Source organism: Pelophylax lessonae, assembly GCF_965119305.1.
Source record: "Pelophylax lessonae genome assembly, chromosome: 8".
Lineage (NCBI taxonomy): Eukaryota > Metazoa > Chordata > Amphibia > Anura > Ranidae > Pelophylax > Pelophylax lessonae.
Window position 1 is genome coordinate 277,514,137 of NC_138775.1, and position 16,842 is coordinate 277,530,978.

Here is a 16,842-nt window from a genome sequence, read left to right on the forward strand (position 1 = left end):
TGGAGCTGCAGCTCCAATAGCCCCTACATTAATCTGGCCCTGAGGAGGAGGACGAGGTAGCCAACACTGCTTCTTTTCAAAAATTTTAAATGAGGGTACACCCCAAAAGAGTGAGAAAGAGCAAAAATGGAACAATGGGTGGGTAAGGTCGGTATCCATTGCTATTCTGCATAAGGTACGGAAAAGTCCCGTGGGATCCATGCCTGGTTCATTTTAATGAACGTGAGCTTGTCCACATTGTCTCTGGACAGGCGGCTGCGCTTGTCTGTTATAACGCCCCCAGCCGTGCTAAATACCCGTTCAGATAATACACTGGCTGCAGGGCACGCCAGCACCTCCAAGGCGTAAAGGGCAAGCTCAGGCCATGTGCCCAATTTGGAGACCCAGAAGTTGAAGGGGGCAGACCCGTCATTCACTACATGTTGGCGTGTGCACACATACTGCTCCACCATGTTGGTAAAATGCTGCCTCCTGCTAAGACGTTCCATCTGAGCTGCTGGTGCTGCTGTTTGTTGTGGCGTGCTGACAAAGCTTTTCCACATTTCGGCCATGCTAACCCTGCCTTCTGAGGTGCTGGCGGTGCCCTGGTTGCGTTGGCGACCTCCTCCTCCTCCTCCTCTGCCTTGTGCTTCCACTGTGGCCCCGCTGTCAGATGGGAATGCCAGCAGCATGGCGTCTACCAGCGTGCGCTTGTACTCGCGCATCTTGCGATCGCGCTCCAGTGAGTGAATTAAGGACGGTACGTTGTCCTTGTAACGGGGGTTCCAGCAGCGTGGCCACCCAGTAATCAGCACAAGTTAGAATGTGGGCAACTCGGCGGTCGTTGTGGAGACACTGCAGCATGTAATCGCTCATGTGTGCCAGGCTGCCCAGAGGCGACGAAAGGCTGTCCTCTGTGGGAGGTGTATCGTCCGTGTCCTCTGTATCCCCCCAGCCACGCACCAGTGATGGCCATGAGCTGGCCTGGGTGCCACCCTGCTGTGAACATGGTTCCATCTCCTCCTCCAGCTCCTCCTCCTCCTCATCCTCCTCATCCTCCAGAACTGTGCCCCTGCTGGACAATTGCGTCCCTGGCGTTTGCGTGTGCAGGAACCCACCCTCGGAGCCCCTTGCGAATGACTGCCCTGAAAGCCTTGGAAATGTTACCTCTTCATCCTCCTCCTCCTCCTCATCCTGTGCCACATCCTCTTCCATCATCGCCCGAATTGTTTTTTCAAGGAGGCATAGAAGTGGGATAGTTAAGCTGAGAACGGCGTCCTTGCCACTGGCCATGTTGGTGGAGTACTCAAAACAGCGCAACAAGGCACACAGGTCTCGCATGGAGGCCCAGTTATTGGTGGTGAAGTGGTGCTGTTCCGCAGAGCGACTCACGCGTGCGTGCTGCAGCTGAAACTCCACTATGGCCTGCTGCTGCTCGCACAGTCTTTCCAGCATGTGCAAGGTGGAGTTCCACCTTGTGGGCACGTCACATATGAGGCGGTGAGCGGGAAGGCCGAAGTTACGCTGCAGCGCTGCCAGGCGAGCAGCAGCAGGGTGAGAACGCCGAAAGTGCGCACAAACGGCCCGCACTTTCTGCAGCAGCTCTGACATATCGGGGTAGTTTTTAAGGAACCTCTGCACCACCAAATTCAGCACATGCGCCAGGCAAGGGATGTGCGTCAAACCGGCTAGGCCCAGAGCTGCTATGAGATTTCGCCCGTTATCGCACACCACCAGGCCGGGCTTGAGGCTCGCTGGCAGCAACCACTCATTTGTCTGCTGTTCCATGCTCCTCCACAACTCCTGCGCGGTGTGTGGTTTGTCCCCCAAACAGGCAAGTTGTAAAACTGCCTGCTGTCGTTTACCCCTGGCCGTGCTGAAGTTGGTGGTGAAGGTGTTACGCTGTCCGGATGAGGAGGCGGTAGAGGATGAGGAAGCGGAGTAGGAGGAGTTAGGAACAGGAGGCAAACTGAAGCGCCCTGCAATCCTCGGTGGTGGAAGGACATGCGCCAAATTGCTATCCGCCTCAGGCCCATCCGCCACTGCATTTACCCAGTGTGCCGTTAGGGAGATATAACGCCCCTGACCGTGCTTACTGGTCCACGTATCCGTAGTTAGGTGGACCTTGGCACAGATGGCGTTGCGCAGTGCACACCTGATATTTTCCCCCACTTGGTTGTGCAGGGAAGGGATGGCTTGCCTGGAAAAGTAGTGGCGGCTGGGCACGACGTACTGTGGGACAGCCACCGACATAAGGTTTTTAAAACTGTGCGTCTCCACCAGACGGAATGACAGCATTTCAAAGGCCAATAATTTTGAAATGCTGGCATTCAGGGCCAGGGATCGCGGGTGGGTAGGGGGGTACTTCCTCTTCCTCTCAAGTGTTTGGGAGATGGAAAGCTGAACGCTTCCACGGGACATTGTGGAGATGGTTGTTGGTGACCCAGGTGGTGGTGTTGCTGACAGATCGTCTGTTTGCGGGGTGGCAGGTGCCGGTATCACTACAGATGTGGCTGGAGCGGCCGAGACTGCAGCAGAAGAGGAAGCCGGATGAGCCAGAGACGTTTCTTGGTTTTGAAGGTGTGTACTCCACTGCAGCTCGTGCTTTGCACTTAGATGCCTGATCATGCAGGTTGTGCTCAGGTTGAGAAGGTTTATGCCTCGCTTCAAGCTCTGATTGCACAGGGTGCAAACCACTCGTGTCCTGTCATCAGCACATTTTCTAAAGAACTTCCACGCTAGAGAACTCCTTTGAGCTGACTTTGGTGCGCTCGTTCCCTTGCTGCGTTGGGCAGTAGCGGGCGTAGTGTCTAGGGCACGGCCGCTCCGCTTCTGCACCCTGCTCCCTCTTCTGCTGTGCTGGTGGCTCTGTGCGACCACCGCCTCTTCCTCCAAACTACTCAGGTCACCTGCATGACGTTCATTCCATGTGGGGTCGAGGACCTCATCGTCCTCCACATCATCTTCCACCCAGTCTTCACCCCTGCCCTCCTTGTCGGTCTCCACAATGCTGAACGCCGCAGCAGTTGGCACCTGCGTTTCGTCATCATCGGAGACGTGCTGCGATGATCCTTGCATGTACTCATCTTGAGAAATAAGTGGTTGGGCATCGCTGCACTCAATCTCTTCCACTTCTGGGGCAGGGCTAGGTGGATGGCCCTGGGAAACCCTGCTGACAGAGTCCTCAAAAAGAATAAGAGACTGCTGTATGGCTTGGGGCTCAGACTGCTGGCCTGATTTGCAAGGGGGTGAGGTGAAAGACGGTTGGACATTGGCTGCAGGTGCCAACTCTGACCTTTCTGCAGTAGACTGGGTGGGAGACAATGTGAAGGAACTGGAGGCACTGTCAGCAGCAAACCAATCTACTATCGCCTCAACTTGTTCTGGCCTCATCACTTCTAGGGGCGTTTGATGCCCTACCAAATACTGATGCAGGTTCTGTCGCCTACTCACACTTGAGGAAGGTGTTTCACTTGTGCGTGTAGCTGGCACAGATCGACCACGTCCTCTCCTTGCAACAGGAGCTCTACCAGCAGCACCACGACCCAGGCCACGGCCCTTATTTGACGGTCTCCTCATATTTCTGTAATTTAAGATCTTGCCCTAGAAAGGTTTTTATTGAATAGCGGAATAGGAAATATGATCCAAAAAAGTGTATGTATCTCGCACGTACAAAACCACACTAGGCCCCAATTACTATTGTTTCTACCCCTAAAAGGATGGATGAGGAGTAGGAGGAGTATGGAACAGACAGCACCCTCAAATCTTCAGAAGTATGAGATGAACCCCAAAAACTTGGAAAGGTGGATCTCACACGTACCGACACAGACTATCCCGCAATTCAATTGATCCTCAAAGGTTTTTGATTAAATAGCGGAATAGAAAATATGATCCAAAAAAAGTGTATGTATATCACACGTACACAACCACACTAGGCCCCAATTACTATTGTTTGTACCCCTAAAAGGCTAGATGAGGAGTAGGGGGGGTATGGAACAGGCAGCACCCTCAAACCTTCAGAAGTATGAGATGAACCCCAACAACTTGGAAAGGTGGATCTCTCTCACACGTACCAACACAGACTATCCCCCAATTTAACTGATCCCCAAAGGTTTTTGATCAAATAGCGGAATAGAAAATATGATCCAAAAAAAGTGTATGTATATCACACGTACACAACCACACTAGGCCCCAATTACTATTGTTTGTACCCCTAAAAGGCTAGGAGTAGGGGGAGTATGGAACAGGCAGCACCCTCAAACCTTCAGAAGTATGAGATGAACCCCAACAACTTGGAAAGGTGGATCTCTCTCACACGTACCAACACAGACTATCCCCCAATTTAACTGATCCCCAAAGGTTTTTGATTAAATAGCGGAATAGAAAATATGATCCAAAAAAAGTGTATGTATATCACACGTACACAACCACACTAGGCCCCAATTACTATTGTTTGTACCCCTAAAAGGCTAGATGAGGAGTAGGGGGGGTATGGAACAGGCAGCACCCTCAAACCTTCAGAAGTATGAGATGAACCCCAACAACTTGGAAAGGTGGATCTCTCTCACACGTACCAACACAGACTATCCCCCAATTTAACTGATCCCCAAAGGTTTTTGATTAAATAGCGGAATAGAAAATATGATCCAAAAAAAGTGTATGTATATCACACGTACACAACCACACTGGGCCCCAATTACTATTGTTTGTACCCCTAAAAGGCTAGATGAGGAGTAGGGGGAGTATGGAACAGGCAGCACCCTCAAACCTTCAGAAGTATGAGATGAACCCCAACAACTTGGAAAGGTGGATCTCTCTCACACGTACCAACACAGACTATCCCCCAATTTAACTGATCCCCAAAGGTTTTTGATTAAATAGCGGAATAGAAAATATGATCCAAAAAAAGTGTATGTATATCACACGTACACAACCACACTGGGCCCCAATTACTATTGTTTGTACCCCTAAAAGGCTAGATGAGGAGTAGGGGGAGTATGGAACAGGCAGCACCCTCAAACCTTCAGAAGTATGAGATGAACCCCAACAACTTGGAAAGGTGGATCTCTCTCACACGTACCAACACAGACTATCCCCCAATTTAACTGATCCCCAAAGGTTTTTGATTAAATAGCGGAATAGAAAATATGATCCAAAAAAAGTGTATGTATATCACACGTACACAACCACACTAGGCCCCAATTACTATTGTTTGTACCCCTAAAAGGCTAGATGAGGAGTAGGGGGGGTATGGAACAGGCAGCACCCTCAAACCTTCAGAAGTATGAGATGAACCCCAACAACTTGGAAAGGTGGATCTCTCTCACACGTACCAACACAGACTATCCCCCAATTTAACTGATCCCCAAAGGTTTTTGATTAAATAGCGGAATAGAAAATATGATCCAAAAAAAGTGTATGTATATCACACGTACACAACCACACTAGGCCCCAATTACTATTGTTTGTACCCCTAAAAGGCTAGATGAGGAGTAGGGGGGGTATGGAACAGGCAGCACCCTCAAACCTTCAGAAGTATGAGATGAACCCCAACAACTTGGAAAGGTGGATCTCTCTCACACGTACCAACACAGACTATCCCCCAATTTAACTGATCCCCAAAGGTTTTTGATTAAATAGCGGAATAGAAAATATGATCCAAAAAAAGTGTATGTATATCACACGTACACAACCACACTGGGCCCCAATTACTATTGTTTGTACCCCTAAAAGGCTAGGAGTAGGGGGAGTATGGAACAGGCAGCACCCTCAAACCTTCAGAAGTATGAGATGAACCCCAACAACTTGGAAAGGTGGATCTCTCTCACACGTACCAACACAGACTATCCCCCAATTTAACTGATCCCCAAAGGTTTTTGATTAAATAGCGGAATAGAAAATATGATCCAAAAAAAGTGTATGTATATCACACGTACACAACCACACTAGGCCCCAATTACTATTGTTTGTACCCCTAAAAGGCTAGATGAGGAGTAGGGGGAGTATGGAACAGGCAGCACCCTCAAACCTTCAGAAGTATGAGATGAACCCCAACAACTTGGAAAGGTGGATCTCTCTCACACGTACCAACACAGACTATCCCCCAATTTAACTGATCCCCAAAGGTTTTTGATTAAATAGCGGAATAGAAAATATGATCCAAAAAAAGTGTATGTATATCACACGTACACAACCACACTGGGCCCCAATTACTATTGTTTGTACCCCTAAAAGGCTAGATGAGGAGTAGGGGGAGTATGGAACAGGCAGCACCCTCAAACCTTCAGAAGTATGAGATGAACCCCAACAACTTGGAAAGGTGGATCTCTCTCACACGTACCAACACAGACTATCCCCCAATTTAACTGATCCCCAAAGGTTTTTGATTAAATAGCGGAATAGAAAATATGATCCAAAAAAAGTGTATGTATATCACACGTACACAACCACACTGGGCCCCAATTACTATTGTTTGTACCCCTAAAAGGCTAGATGAGGAGTAGGGGGAGTATGGAACAGGCAGCACCCTCAAACCTTCAGAAGTATGAGATGAACCCCAACAACTTGGAAAGGTGGATCTCTCTCACACGTACCAACACAGACTATCCCCCAATTTAACTGATCCCCAAAGGTTTTTGATTAAATAGCGGAATAGAAAATATGATCCAAAAAAAGTGTATGTATATCACACGTACACAACCACACTAGGCCCCAATTACTATTGTTTGTACCCCTAAAAGGCTAGATGAGGAGTAGGGGGGTTATGGAACAGGCAGCACCCTCAAACCTTCAGAAGTATGAGATGAACCCCAACAACTTGGAAAGGTGGATCTCTCTCACACGTACCAACACAGACTATCCCCCAATTTAACTGATCCCCAAAGGTTTTTGATTAAATAGCGGAATAGAAAATATGATCCAAAAAAAGTGTATGTATATCACACGTACACAACCACACTAGGCCCCAATTACTATTGTTTGTACCCCTAAAAGGCTAGGAGTAGGGGGAGTATGGAACAGGCAGCACCCTCAAACCTTCAGAAGTATGAGATGAACCCCAACAACTTGGAAAGGTGGATCTCTCTCACACGTACCAACACAGACTATCCCCCAATTTAACTGATCCCCAAAGGTTTTTGATTAAATAGCGGAATAGAAAATATGATCCAAAAAAAGTGTATGTATATCACACGTACACAACCACACTGGGCCCCAATTACTATTTTTTGTACCCCTAAAAGGCTAGATGAGGAGTAGGGGGAGTATGGAACAGGCAGCACCCTCAAATCTTCAGAAGTATGAGATTGTGTTCACTGTACCCCACAAAGATTGAGTTCACTGCACCCCACAATGATTGTGTTCACTGCACCCCACAAAGATTGTGTTCACTGCACCTCACAAAGATTGTGTTCACTGTACCCCCCAAAGATTGTGTTCACTGCACCCCACAAAGATTCTGTTCACTGTACCCCACAAAGATTGTGTTCACTGCACCCTAAAAGGATGTTGTTCACTGCACCCCACAAAGATTGTGTTCACTGCACCCTAAAAGGATGTTGTTCACTGCACCCCAAAAAGATTGTGTTCACTGTACCCCCCCAAAGATTGTGTTCACTGCACCCCACAAAGATTGTGTTCACTGCACCCCAAAAAGATTGTGTTCACTGTACCCCCCAAAGATTGTGTTCACTGCACCCCAAAAAGATTGTGTTCACTGTACCCCCCAAAGATTGTGTTCACTGCACCCCACAAAGATTCTGTTCACTGTACCCCACAAAGATTGTGTTCACTGCACCCCAAAAAGATTGTGTTCACTGTACCCCCCCAAAGATTGTGTTCACTGCACCCCACAAAGATTCTGTTCACTGCACCCCACAAAGATTCTGTTCACTGCACCCCACAAAGATTGTGTTCACTGCACCCCAAAAAGGATTTTGATCACTGCACCCCAAAAAGGATGTTGTTCACTGCACCCCAAAAATGATTTTGTTCACTCCACCCCAAAAAGATTGTGTTCACTGCACCCCACAAAGATTGTGTTCACTGCACCCCAAAAAGATTGTGTTCACTGTACCCCCCAAAGATTGTGTTCACTGCACCCCACAAAGATTCTGTTCACTGTACCCCACAAAGATTGTGTTCACTGCACCCCAAAAAGGATGTTGTTCACTGCACCCCAAAAAGGATGTTGTTCACTGCACCCCAAAAAGGATGTTGTTCACTGCACCCCAAAAAGATTGTGTTCACTGCACCCCACAAAGATTGTGTTCACTGCACCCCAAAAAGATTGTGTTCACTGCACCCCAAAAAGATTGTGTTCACTGCACCCCAAAAAGGATGTTGTTCACTCCACCCCAAAAAGGATGTTGTTCACTCCACCCCAAAAAGATTGTGTTCACTGCACCCCAAAAAGATTGTGTTCACTGCACCCCACAAAGGATTTTGTTCACTGCACCCCAAAAAGATTGTGTTCACTGCACCCCAAAAAGGATGTTGTTCACTGCACCCCAAAAAGGATTTTGTTCACTGCACCCCAAAAAGATTGTGTTCACTGCACCCCACAAAGGATTTTGTTCACTGCACCCCACAAAGATTGTGTTCACTGCACCCCAAAAAGGATTGTGTTCACTGCACCCCAAAAAGATTTTGTTCACTGCACCCCAAAAAGATTGTGTTCACTGCAGCCCAAAAAGATTGTGTTCACTGCAGCCCAAAAAGATTGTGTTCACTGCAGCCCAAAAAGATTGTGTTCACTGCAGCCCAAAAAGATTGTGTTCACTGCAGCTCACACACAGAAAAATGGATGTGGATCACTGACACCTGCCTATCTCCAATCCCACACCACACAGCAATATCGATTGTAGTTTGTAGAACACAGTTTCCCTAAAATTCAGCAGACTCTGTCCCTAACAGGATTGAGAAGAGATCGTAGATCAGGATTGAGTGCAGATTCACCCCACCCCCCACACAGCAATATCGATTGTAGTTTGTAGAAGACACTGACCCTATAATTCAGCAGACTCTATCCCTAAAATGCCTACAACTCGCCCTGCCTAAACACTCCGACCTGTCCCTCAATTCTATCCGGACACAAATGGTTTTTTCCTGCCTATCTGTCCCTAATCAGCAGCCAGCACATTGATGTGTGCTCTGTCCCTTAGCTAAGCAGCAGAATGACGCTGCTGCGGCGGCTGCCTCGAACTTATAAAGACTTGGTCACATGCTTCAGACGGCCAATCACAGCTACTAAGACATTTGCAGGCATGGCTGGGATGGCTTAAGGCACACCAGTTAAACGATTGTTGATTGGCTGTTGAAAGCCCGCCATGAAAAGAGCGCCAAAGCATGCAAAACCCGGAAATAAAACGACCGAACACGGATTTTTACCCGAACATACAGTAAAGTGTCCGTGTCCGTGTTCGGGTAAAAAAAATCCAATTATTCGGTACGAACACGAATAATACAGTCCGTGTTCGCTCAACACTACTTGTGACGGCTTTTGTGCATAAAGAAGTCCTCTTTAAGCTCACTTAAGCACTCCTTGCTGAGGTAGCTATTTGTATACACTGCTGCACTGCTGAACACTTCAGGGTCCACACTGGCACCCCCTTTTCTCTACTTCTCTTCAGGGTTTAGACACAGGCACCCCCTTTCTCTAAACCTCTCTACTGGTTAGCTGGCTCCCGGATCCCTCTGACCTTCTGGAGTGGTCCCCTATCCTAGGCAAACCCCTGGGCAGTTTTGAGTACTCTCAACACTGTTATTCCTGGAAACTTCTGCCCCAGCAGCTCCACTCGGTCCTCAGCACTTTGGATCCTTCCTGCAGCTCAACTCAGCCTCCGGTCCTCTAGGCCGACCGCACAGTACACACTTGCTTCCTCTGACAGAAGGAGAGACAGCAGTCAGCCTCCTCCTGGGACTCTGCTTCCCGCCATACACGCTCTGTCATGTGCTCCCCTCAGACTTATACCCCATCCCAGGGTGCATTGCAGCAGACTCCGCCCTCTGTGGTAGATAAAAGTCCTGGTGTGCTATTGGCCAGGTTTCCTCCACTGTCCAATAAGAGCCCTCATTGGACACAGTGGGGAGACTCCCCTGACTCAACGGTCACACATGACATACTAGCTGAATGATCAGGCCCCCCTACTCTAAACCAGTTTTGGATTTATATGGATTTCTTTTTGGTGAGCACCAGGGCATTTACTTCAAGCATAGAGTGCTGTGGCTACCCTTGGAACTATGTCTATCTATCTATACACATTTATATTTTGTTTTGCAAATGAAGATCTATTCTAGGATGTTCCCATGACACCGATGTCACAGAATATTTTGTTTTAGAGAGAACTCTGAGCAGAAGCGGTTTCCCCCCATGCTGTCTCTTTCTGAGTGAAACTCTCATATGGACCATCTGAACAAGCAGACAGAGGAGGGGTCACTGCCCTGAGTTTTTCACTTGTGTGTAAATTTCCGGCCATTGTAAACCAGCTCATTTTTCAGCAAAGCCACTAAGGCTAGTTCTGACTGTAATAAATATAGGACATTTATACAAAAAGCGGATTTGTGGTGATTCTGTTTTTGCTTTTTTCTTTTTTCCACCAACATTTTCAATGCTTGGGTTTTGTGTCTGTTTTGCAGAAAGAAAGGTTTTACGAAGGATGCTTCATGCTGACAAAACCGTCCTGTGAAGAGTTGGCCACCTTGATCATCAACTGCATGAACTACGACTCCAACAGACGGCCTTTCTTCCGAGCCATAATGAGAGAGATCAATATGTTGGAGGAGCAGAGTAAGTCTTGGGGTTCTACTTTAGTTGGAGCTCTGATCACAGAGCTATTTGCTGAAAGTGGAAAAATATGTGAACATGCAGGCTTTTTAATACAGAAGAAATATACTGTCACTTCTGCATTAAAGGAGAAGAAGAACCAAAGCCCTACTTTTCCTGTGGGTCACAGGTGTGCACTTCGTTCTGCAGTCCTGTGACCCGTGTTCAGCTGCCAGTGAGCTAAAGCCCACTGTCTGCTAACATCACTCAGCCAGTTCAGGGTCTGAGGGGATCCCGACAAGTGGTTGTAAACCTCAGTCATGAAATCTGAACAAAGCACATATCTGTAGTGTTTACTTGTCTGTCTCCAAAGCTCTGAGTGGCGTTTCTCTCTGGTGCTTCATTCCTCTGTTATCAGCATGAGTCACTTCTGAAAAGTTTTCCCCACACACAAGATAAAATGGTGCCGGGGAGGAGAGTTTAGCACACAACTTGTCTATTCACAACACAGCTCTGCGTTGTTCCTTCATTCCTGTGCTATGTGTGAAAGGGTTGTAGTATGTGTCCCTTTCCTCCAATAACCTCTCACAATGTACGAGAGCTCAAACTGCAGCTCCCTACCCCCTCCTCAGTGCTCCTTACAGATGCAGAAGGATTTTTATCTAAATTCAGGACTTTGCAGGAATGTAGAAAAAAGAAGACTGCAGATAAACAAGTAAAACCTATGTAGGAGGATTTGTTTCATCTTTGTGTATCATGTGAGGCTGTTTACTTCACTGGGTATATGAGCAGGTTTACAACCACTTTAATGTCAGGATCCACCTAGGTGCCTGACTGGCAGCTGGCTCAGCCTTTGAGCAAACCGGGAAGTAGCCTGAGCCAGCTTCCCCCTGCTCTCTCCACAGCCCAGCACTCCAGTGAGCACTGGAGGGACTCTTACTGTCACCAGCTCACTGAAGACTGAGAACTGAGTGATTAGCAGTCTTTTATCGCTCAGCTCCCAGTCTTAGAGGTGGCGGTGGACAGATGCTGCATCCACCTAGGTGAGTATGCAGTGGTTTTTTTTTTTTTTTTTAAATCCTGAACTTCTCTTTTAAAGTATTCTTACCTGCCTGTTGGCAATGTGCACTGAGCTGTACACACGGATTAATTGAATGAACTCCTGAATGTAATAACATATGATAATAAGCGCGCTCAAGTCTGATATGCCACCATGCAACAAATGAACTGATTAGTATGCATCCCTGCTTGTTGCAGGAAGCACAAATTAGGTAGGCATGTAGAATTGAATGCAATTTTTGACATGCATCTTTGTGAATCCCTCCCAATGTATATAAATGGGACTGGAAGGAATATGCAATATATTTAGTGTTTTGACCACCTAAATGATAAAGCAGCTCTTTGCTTTAACATTTAAAACAGAACTGCAGCCTCCCACTTTTTACAGCCAAGGAAGCCGCCATCTTAGCCTCTGTTTTGATGTGCACTTGCCATGGTGCTGCATATGTGATCAGCTAGGACACCAGCCAGTTGAAGGCTTGACAGTTCAGGTGAGAGCTAACATTGGGACACTAGCAACTGTGACAGTTGTTTTCTCTATTCATTAAAGGACAAAGCTGAACTCCAGAAAAGGATTTTACAGTGAGTACAATAATCCAATTATTCAAGGAATGCCTTGAAAGGTCCCTTTTTTTTTGGGAAATGTTGAAATTGTGGGTTTAGTTCCACTTTAAGTGGTCAAAGTACCCCATATATTGCATTTCTATCCAGTCCACTGTACTGCATGTACACAGTTTCCCTATCCTTAAAGCAGAGTTCCGGGCAAAAGAAAATTTTAAGCTAAAAATACCCCCGGGACAGTCAGGGCTAGTGCATTTAAGCAACGAAAGCCTCTGAACTGTCCCCGGTTTCACTTACCTGTTAGAAGAAATACTTACCTTGAAAATGTCTTGTCCAGCGCTGCCATCTCAGGTGTGGGCAGCTGAAGCCGGAGCGTCCTCTTCGGTGACGTTGGAGTCCCAGAATGCCCTGCTTGTCACTTCCGGTGCAGGCGCGTCATCCCGCGGCTGGTTCTGCGCATGCCCAGAAGCTGTTTAACAGGGAATGACGCGCCTGCATCGGAAGTGACGAGCGTGGCCGATGCAGGCGCATTGATTCCTGGGATTGATGATGCTCATCTCCCAGGAGTCAATGCAAGGAGGAAGTGACGTTGTGGGCCGTGTCCGCAGAGGGAGGAAGGAAGGTAAGTAAGTATATTTTCATTAAAAACAAGATAAGTGAAACAAAAAATTATCCAATTCTTTTTTCAGGTGTTTTTAAGCTAGCAGGCGAGGAAAAGTTCATTTTTAGGGTTTGACCCTGCTTTAAGCCCTGATTAAGGGGGTGACTATTGCCCCACGGAAACGCGTTGGTGCTATGTGATCTTACAGTGGAATAAACTTGCATCTGGAATATTATCTTGTGGCGTGACGTTTCAATCTCAGACCCTCTTAGGATTTCATTGCTGTTTGTGTTCCTGTTGAAAAGATTTCTTCCCCTCTCTGTTGTGTCTGCTTGGTGACCACTGAGACTGAAAGTGACAGAAATGTTAAGGAACCGGAGGTGAGAAACGAAGTTCTAATAGAAACAACTGTTTTGGAGAGAAGTGAGGGGATTTCTTCACTTTAGAAGGATGCCCTCATGCTTCCTGTTATTCTGGGACACAGAACTTTTGCTATTCCCTGTTCTGTCCAAAATGTAAAAAGTTTGTTTTAGATATATAGTACTTTACCCCTATTCTTTTCAGTAGTACAGTAGATCACAGCAATATTTTTATTGATTGCACTTTAAAATTATTGTAAAGCTTTCATTTTGTTTAATAAAATGATAAACATTTCATACTTGCAGTACCTGCTCTGTGCAATGGTTTTGCCGGAGGGCGGGACCAAGCTGAGCTTTCTGTGTCATTAGACACAGACAGGGCAACTTGGGAGCGAGCCAGCATTACTGCCCCCATAGAAAGCAGCTTTCTATGGGGGCACTTGCCAAAGAGAAGGAGCCATGAGCACCGACGGAGGGTGTTCATGGCTCCTCCTCTTTGGGGAGTTCTCCCATAGAAAGCTAATAATGCTGGCTCGCTCCCGAGTCGCCCTGTCTGCGTCTAATGACACAGAACGCTCTGCTCGGTCCCGCCCTCTGCTCCTTCTTTACAGAATTTGATTGACAGCAGTGAGAGTCAATGGCACTTGCTGCTATCATTCTGCCTGCCCTGTGAGGAAGGGGAGAGCCGCTGCTATCATTCTGCCCTTGAGGAAGGAGAGAGAGCCGCTGCTCTCATGCATAGCACTGGATCAAAAATTGTCTCAGTTAAGTAGAAGGGTAGTGAAGGAGGGATTCTGTGACACACAAGGTTTTTTTTTTTTTTTTCACCTTTAATGTATAGAAAGCATTAAAGTAAAAAGCCTTTAGGACCACTTTAAATTCTGGGCACTGGATGTCTTGTTCGGGTTTCTGTTGTTTATATTGATCCCCTCTCCTCTTGTTCTTCAGATCCAGACATTGCGACAGAAACGTCAGTTTCTACAGAAGTTGATCCAAGTTTGTTCGAGAAGAGGTTCTTGAAGAGAGTTCGGGACTTGGGAGAGGTAAAACTGAAAAAAAAACCCCAGAAGCATAAGGGCCCCTTTCACATGGGACAAATCTGTTTTTTGCTCAGCCGGGGATATGTCAACTAATCCCCTGCTGAGCGTAGCGGGCGGATGACAAGTCCATGTCCACGGCGCTTATGCAGAGCAGACACTGACACAGCCAGCTCTGCTCTATGAGCAGCCGGATGTAAATGGACCTTTACATCCGGCTGCCCACCGATCAGATCCGACCAGCTGGAGATGAAAAGGATCCCCTTACATTTTTTTTTTTTTTTTTAGTTTATCGAATTGGACCCGCAGGTAGCCAGGTGTAAACGAACACAAGTCTGTTTTACATCCAGCCCTCCATAAATATTAATGTGCCTGAGATGCATAAGGAAATACTAGGTACCAACATCCAAAACGTCTAGTCACAAAGAAAGGGGAAACCAGGGCTGCTCTCCCCATATGAACAGTCACAGAAGGGAAGAGGGGAAGGGGGAGGGTGGACTTTCACGGTACCTGGTCCATAGAGAAGAATAGAAAGTACAAGTGGGTCTGGCTGTAGAATTGACAGCCGGACCCGATTGGATCTCCTGTGAAAGGGGCCTTACTCCTAAAATGCTGAGCTGACCAGAGCTGCATTGCACTGGAAAGAGACGTATGTGCATTCTTTTTTAGTTCAATCTTTGTTTATTGGAAAAGAAAGGAAGGATACATTTTCATAGTACAGGGCATATATCAAGAATAAAGAATACAAGTAGATACAACAATTACAGCATACATTAGTAGTCATCGACAATAGTGTGTCTGTGCATTCTTTTTTAATGCCACCAGAGCACACCTGCAGTAATGCATGGGAAATTTCTACTATGTTGGGGCCAACAGTGCCACAGAACAGGATAAAATACATTGTAGCACCTGTATTAGTGCTGCATAGTGTGAACAGGCACCCAACCACATGATTCTACCTACATGACACCTAATCTACATGCATACACACACCTAATATTGTATAGAGTAAACCCAGACCGCACAGTGCAGCATCTGATAAGTTGTATGATGGAATAGAAGTGTCAGACTGAAACTTGTAAACAAATGATCAGTGACTGTTTCTATTGAAGGAGATTTTGAAACTCTCTTGGGACGTGCACAGTTATGTGTACACTTCTCACTCCTGACCTTGTAACAGATAATGTCAGGCGTCACCAAATTGTTTCTCTTATTTCCTGTAAAGCTATGCCCTTTGCCTTCATTCCGCTCTGGCTTCCTCATTGCAGAGATTGCAGCAGTGCCCAGGGGAGTGTCTGTGTGCTGGGAGGGGGAGGAGTTAGTGTGATTTATAATATCCGCTGTGTGGGCTGCATGGCTCTTCAATGCAAGACAGATTTGTGCAAGGTGGCCCCCTAATGGACAATCACAAAAAAGCTGCTAGGAAGCACAGAATACACTTTATTTTATGCCTATTGATGCAAAATTGGTTCATCACTGCTTTTTAATATTGATAGGATTACTTTGTTTTCTTTGTGTTTAAATGAAAGCAAAGGTTTTAAATATGAATTCCCGGTATGGATATTTTATACATGGCGACATTGGTCTAGCTTTGCCAAGTGTAAATATGCGCATACCCTACCTGGCTGATGCCCCTGGAAAGTTGAAGTTACTGAAGTAGACACCGCTACTCCATTGATTTATTTTTTTCTGGGTCCCAATCTGAGTGGCTGGCAGATGGGCAGTCGCCCAGGACAGGACCCAGAAGCAAGTGGAGATCTCTGGAGTAGCTATTACAGTATCTACTACAGTGATTTCCAGCTTTTAGGGGGATCCACCATGTATGGTATATACATATATACTCCAAACTGTACCAAGATAACTATGTAAAATGATCTATACCTGGAATTAATCTTTAAAGAGGAGCTTCAGTCTACCCTCTAAAAATAAAGTCAGCAGCTACAAATACTGTACCTTCTGACTTTAAATATAAGGACACTTACCTGTGCAGGTATCTAGGGCTGTCTGCTCTGGAGCAGATTCTGCGATCAGCTTAGGGTGCAGGCGCTGCCATCTTCACTAAAGGAAACCGAAATTTAAGACTTTAGGCTTCACAGCTGGTTTCCTACTGCGCATGCGCGAGTCACGCTGCCCTTCCTAAATTGTCCCGACTTCTTCTGGGACCTGTGTGTGCCTCAGAAGGCAGCGGGGGGGAAAGAAGAGGGGCCGGACGTACTCGAAGATTACTGTGGCGATCTAACTTGGAAGTGGAAGGGGGGTACCTGTCAAAACCGGGTATCTGCCCCCCCCCCCCCCAAAAAAAAGTGCCAGATGTGGCAGTGGAGGAGGGAAGGGTGTGAACAAGCAGAGCTTCCCCTTTTTGGTAGAATTCCACTTTATGTACCAGGCTGGTAGTAGAAATACTGTTGTTTAACAAACGTTATTGTGTTTTATCAGAAATGGTGATTACTGTAAAAGTTACGTATGTGTATACTTGGTAATAAG

At 46.7% G+C, this 16,842-nt stretch overlaps 1 protein-coding gene across 1 annotated transcript in view; it reads left to right on the top strand.

The window, feature by feature from the left end:
• JAK1 (Janus kinase 1) overlaps window positions 1-16,842 on the top strand; it is a 150,533-nt gene that overhangs the window by 115,486 nt on the left and 18,205 nt on the right. The window contains 2 exon segments of the mRNA XM_082264987.1: window positions 10,615-10,765; window positions 14,270-14,364. Of these exon segments, the coding sequence (XP_082121113.1) occupies window positions 10,615-10,765; window positions 14,270-14,364 (246 nt within the window).